This window comes from Anopheles coluzzii, chromosome 2 (genome assembly GCF_943734685.1).
Source record: "Anopheles coluzzii chromosome 2, AcolN3, whole genome shotgun sequence".
Classification (NCBI taxonomy): domain Eukaryota; kingdom Metazoa; phylum Arthropoda; class Insecta; order Diptera; family Culicidae; genus Anopheles; species Anopheles coluzzii.
In genome coordinates this window covers 102,154,770-102,160,769 of record NC_064670.1, presented here as the reverse complement: position 1 = coordinate 102,160,769, position 6,000 = coordinate 102,154,770, and the positions used below count along the sequence as shown (strand labels likewise).

General features: G+C 44.4%; 1 protein-coding gene across 3 annotated transcripts in view; it reads right to left on the bottom strand.

Annotated features, from left to right (window-relative positions):
• Window positions 1–667: 667 nt before the first annotated feature.
• Window positions 668–6,000, bottom strand: part of LOC120950679 (glutamate receptor 1-like) — a 57,162-nt gene continuing 51,829 nt past the window's right edge. For 2 of the 3 annotated variants that reach the window (XM_040368918.2, XM_040368921.2), the window contains exons 12-13: window positions 3,354–3,693; window positions 668–3,268 (exon numbers count right to left, since the gene is read on the bottom strand). In XM_040368918.2, the coding sequence (XP_040224852.2) occupies window positions 3,203–3,268; window positions 3,354–3,693 (406 nt within the window). In that variant the 3' untranslated portion in view covers window positions 668–3,202. Of the gene's footprint in view, window positions 3,281–3,353; window positions 3,694–6,000 lie in introns of all 3 variants that reach the window. The other variant, XM_040368924.2, reaches the window with a different exon arrangement.

Below are 6,000 nucleotides of genomic sequence, written 5' to 3'. Positions count from 1 at the left end.
CCGGAGCTATTTGTATTTAAATGAAAGTGGAAAGTTTATGCATGGAATTTCTATCGGTAGAAAATGGTTTTGCTGAAGTAGACGTTTCATAGTACATGAATAACTATTAAACATCTTTCGTTGGTCTCAGTTTTCTCCTTCAAGTAAACGTACTTCTTTGCCTGGTCAAAAGCGTTCACAATGAGGTAGCATATCGGCTCGAAAGCTAAAACGGAACTTCCCTCGGAGGAAAACAACATAAAACAGTGCTTTTTAAGGGTGCTTAAAGCGGATGAAAGAAAAGAACACCCAACGTCATACATTGATGGTCAATTATAGTAAGAGGATTAAAAGGAAGCGACTCTCACGCGTTGGCCGTATCGAAAAGGGGGTTCGAAATGTCACACTCAAGTCGTTAGCGGTAGGCTCTTTTTTATGACAAAACGGAGCAGTGGACGAAGATTCCTACCGATCGAAAGTTATGCGAGTGGTTGCGGTTTTTGTTTTATGTTGGTTCATTTACTGCAAGCGCGTAAAAGTACAAACTCTCGGCTGTATTAAATGAAATGCTTTGCACGTTGAATAATTCATTTCATTCGTCTAACAGCCTATTCTGCCTAACAACAAGAAACTGGCTCATTACATTAAAAGCGAAAAAAAAGATACAAATGTAAACCGAAACAGATGATAAAGTTTTCTTATGGAATTCGATTTTATTTTCAAACGATCTCAACAAATTTTCGTAATTTTCTTGGCATGATTTCGTCACCCATTGCCGTTTCCACCTTCTCGCTTTTCCCCCACACATCACAATCAACACCTGGTGGGGACTGTTCTGTGTTCTGTTTTCTGTCTAATATTTGTTCTTTGTTTTCAAACCATTCTTCCCATTTCTTCCTGTTAACTAACGCAACAGTCACATAAAGTTGGCAAAATGATAAGCGTACACTTAACACAATTGGTTTGTTTTTCATCCGTGTGCCTTTTTGGCACTTTTGATTTCTCCGAAAGGAATAAAAAAATTGGCAATAAATTAATCACCTTTCCTGTATACAACGAATCAATCAGCTTACCGACTAGCATAGTTATTGAACAGTTTGGTTTTTGTTTGTTTTGTTTTGATTCTTCCTTTTGCTTTGCTAGTTTTCCCTTTCTCTCTTTCTTTCTCTTTCTTTTAACTGTTGGTTTTCTCTTCTGGGTATGTAGTACTGTGTGTGGTGTGTGAAAGTGTACGTTTTGTGTGTTTAGTGTTACAGTCGATCCTCACAGTTTTGACACGCCGAACTGCATCCACTCACTAACATTGAAGTTATTTTCCACTAAACAGTACCTTCTTCCTTTTTCCATTTACTTCATTTGTGTGTTTTTGGAGTCTTCGGGTTTGCCGCGTGTTTGTCAGTGTGGTTTGTTTCTGTTTAGGATAAGTTACTAGTTACATGGCTTGATGTGGTTTATTTATTTCGTTAATTTATTCTTCTTTCTCTCTCTCTGTTTCTCTCCCTCGCTTCCTTTAATAGCTTACGTTTAGTCAATATTTTCTTAGCCTTGCTTATTTCTATACAGATTTTTGATCACTCTCTGCGTGTTCGTGTGTGTGTTAATGAGTTTAGTTTTGTGTTTTTTTGGGGCGGCTTAAGGAAACAGGAGATTGTAGCATTTTTACACGCTATTCTTCTCCTCTTTTTTTCCAGTTTAAATTTGTCCAATTGTTGTTTCTGCTAACTTGCACGCTTAAATGTTCAAAAGTTTACAATTTGATCTCACTCTCACTTCAGCTCATTCAGCGAGTTGCCGGACGTGCTCCGGATGGGATTAGCCTATCGTTTTGTTGAATAAATGTACCCCAAAAACAGAACCAAAAACCATACCATCTCCTAGTACTTTGTCATATGCTGTTCAATCCCCATTTCGATGGGACGTGTTTGTGTGTGTGTTTTTTTTAACTATTTCCCACTGTCAGTGGTGGTTAGTCTTCACGGTTTTATTTAGAATAGAATAGTTACGGAGAGTTTAGTAAGAGAACGGTAGTTTGTATTGCACATGCACACAAACAGTCGGTTTTGACGTAGCCTTGGGTGTCTTTTCTCCCTTTTTTATTTTCGTGTAGTGCGCTTTTTGATTTCAGTTTTTCTCGTTTTCCTCAATCAATTTCTTTGCATTAGTTTAAGTGATGATTTGATTTGAGCTGCATGTATTGTACCAAGATAGCTTGAAACGAACTAAGACTGTTTACATAATTGTTTTTTTTGTCTGTTCTGCTTGTAGTTGATCTTGTTGTGTGTTTGTTTAACTATTGACACTGTTTTCTAGCCGAGTTAGTGTACCTACGTTACTGGTGCTGCAGTCTACCATCCCTTCAATGCGGCTCAGTTCTAGGTACCTTGTCCTACCAGCGCCCATTTCGATCTGTTTACGCGTTTGCAGCAAATACTTATTACATTATTACCTACACCTCACCTCCGCACAGTCCGTTTAGTTTGTATTCTTAATTATGATTTACGATTTAACTACAGAGCAGACGGAATGGGGGGGAGGGGACCATTTCAAATTCCTCTTGCCCTATCTGACGCGTCTGGTTGGACTCGCACTGTTCTCACTTACACATAATGTCCCATACGTCCGTGTTGTCTCTCTTATCTCTATTAATTTGATTATCTCGGTAACGAAAAAACTTAACATCGTATCATGTGGGGAGAGGGTAGTCTTGTGAGGAGTTTGGAATGGAGCCGGAACCGAATAGGACGCTAACAAAGGGGGATATTCATGTATTTATCATTCCTAATCTATGTACACACATCACGCCAACAGCTCTCTCTCTCTCACTCATCTGCTTTTACTGACACTGTGTGGCGTGATTTAGCTTTGCATAAGCTCCTGCAATGATATTTGAGCTTTCCACGAGGAGGGATAATATCCCGCTTCCCCCACACTAGAGATATTGTGCTTACCCGCCCCGAGCACTCGCACTCTGGCATGTCCATGCTACAGCTGCCACAGTCAGAGCGCCCGAAACGGCTAAGAAGGAATCGGTTGTGCAAACTCCTGCCCGGAACTGCAGTCCTGCTTATAGGCAGGAGTTGTCGTGCACCACCGGAGGCACACCGCCGGGGACGTTTTCGCGCTTCAGCAGCGTGGACGCATCGTGCCGGCTGTTGGCCACGATCTGCCGGATGGTGGGCGCGTACGGTGGACGTCATAGGCGCAGCTCCGGCGGCTCCTTACATCAAACCTGCGTGTGCGAGTTGGCATGGATCGGGTCCGGGTCGGTGTGCGTGGCCGGCGTGTAGTACTAGAACGGGTACTGCAATTTAGTACGGTCCGGTTGCTGTCCGGGTGTGGTGATACGGGTGGTGGAGGGGATGCGCCTTACTTACCCCGATGCGTCCATTGTCGTACTCCCGGGCCGTCGGGGGCATGGTGAGCCGGTTTTTGGAGTTCGAGTTGGACGTCATCGTGTCGGACAGCGGGATGCGATTGCTCGACCGGTTCGAGCTTTTCATGCAAAACTCAACGAGGGCGACGGCCAGCGCCACCAGGAGGCCCCCGATCAGGATGTAGAAGATGCCGGCCACGTTGCTGAGCGATAGCTCGTTGCGGGACGCGTCCTGCTTGTCGTAGTGTTTACACTCCGTCCGGTCGAACCACCATTTGTTGACCAGCTTCGTTAGCTCGCCGTTCTCTTTGAGCGACAGCACGGCTAGGTTGATTGGATCTCTGTTGGGTTGAGAGGGGAAACAGAAGGAGAGATGTTGATGAGAAGATATAGTTTGGGAATTCTCGGAATAAAGTCAAACTATGAAATGGAAACACTTTGATTCGTTCAGAAAAGTTCCGTTGACTTGGAATATGATACTCCCAGAAGAGACCTTGGACATTATCGAATGGTTTGGGGTTTGGTCGTCATACCGGATGTTGTCAAAATACCGAGAATACTTTCATCCAGAACTGTTTAAAAATTGATAAGTTTATTTTACATCTCATTATCTCTTGATTGATCATGATGATGTTCTTATTCCCAAAGATAGTGTAACAATTGTGCAAAGCTAGGCCAAATTGTGTGTCTGAAGACAAGGGATAGAAAGATATCGGCTTCCAAAGGTAACTCAGAAGAGATGTAACCAATGCGTTAATATCCTATCGCTTATCTAGCCAATTAAAATCAATATGATCTGTTTGTATCGATCATTTGTACGTCCTAATGTTAGTGATACTGCAAGTAAACACTCTATTGTTTATATTTAGAAACTTTGCCGACAAGTAGTAACGACCAGTAATAGCATAAACAATCATTTTAGTGCTTTCATCTACTCATCGCTGATTAGATACAGAGAGCTAACAAGCTAATATTTACTCATTAGCTGACCATTGAGCGGCGAATAATGGCGCCGTTCTGCTAATGCTTGTTCCTCAAACAAATTAAACCCGTCCAGTGACACGTTGTCAATGCAACCCCGTGCCTACTTGTCACCAAAAGCGTGCCGGTGAGCATTTCAACAGTACATCCCGGAGGCCATGGAAAGCACTATCCGTCATGTTTGCTTTCGAGCTGGTCCGTCCGTCCGTCTGTCTGTCTATCTGTCTGTCTGTGCCTCTGTGCATGCATATCATGGACAGCGTTCCCTGTCAGTTCACCTCTTGCACTGGTGGGTCACGTTTCTGTAGTGGCTCTTGTGCTGCGCTTCCTTTCACCTACACTTTACAACGGGTTGGTGTGGTTGTGTGTTTGTGTTGATACCGTTTGACGCGCGCGAATGCTTCTTCACTCTGGAGCACTCATCCAGACCTGCCCAAGGGGGATGCTGGGAGTGAAAAGCGAAACACTTCCAGGTCCAGGATCAGGTGGTATGCAATTGCATCACGGCCATCGTGTCCCATGCGCGCGTGGCAATTGTGTGAATGTCAGCCATGGCTTTCGGCATCCATCGACAGTGGGGCAACAGCACCAGCGTTGGTGGTGCTGTGCTGTCACGGACACTAGAGTACACTTCAGACGTGTACACAATCGAAGGAGCAACATGCCACGTGCTCACCCCGATGCGCGGCAGTTGATCCAACGGAACGGTGAATATGATTTCGCAAGTGTCCTCTTCCTATAGGACCTGGTGCAAATCACGGTTGTGAGTAGAAAGGAAGAGAGCTGAAGCTAAAGAAAAAATGCTAAACCAACGAATCCGTTTCTTATTTTTACCGGCGCACCCTTTCAACCAAGGGCATGGGAAGAAAAAACATTCCCACCCAATGGGACCGACCGTGCACCGAGCGTGATTGCTAATTGTTTCAAAACACATTTCGTGCCCGGGTTTTGCAAACAAACCACCGGCGTGCTGCGCCACATCCCTTCCCCGTTTGCGCTGGCGAAACGGGATGACGCTGCGACAGGGTGCACACTTGCCCAGGCTACTTCATTATGCAGTAGTGAAAATAATGTCACACAGTCTCAATCTTCGTCTGCCGTGACTGGGTCGTTGAGGTGACCTAGTCGACTCCGTATGCAGTGCCACAGTGCCCTGCCGCTGGCTTTGTCCCCATCGCATCTCTCATACGCTTTTGCGCTTACTATTTGTCCTACGCCCTATTCTCTACGAGTGCACAGGAGAAGAAGACAACAAAAAAAAAAAAAAGAAAACACACACCCGAGCACACAGCACAAAGCGCAATGGAGAAAAAATGGGGTCTTCGTGCGGCACTAATGGGACACGGTCAGTTGATTTGTTTGAGTTCGGTGCACACTGCGCTAGACTGCGCGTACACACACACACACACACACACGTCCTTGGTTGGTGAGGTTTTTGTTTCGTTTATCCCCAACGGACTCGCTGCTTTTTTGTTCTTCGGTTGCCTGCCCCATTGCTTCAAATTTTTATCATTTTGCATTTTCATTTTTCCATTGCTACGCTTTTTGTGACAGAGTTTTTTATATGCCTTCCTGCAGTTGTAGTTTTTTCTTGTTGCTTTCTTTTACCCATCCTAGGGAGGAGTTTTGCGTTTAGAGACCAATTTGCGTTAATATTCCTACTTGTT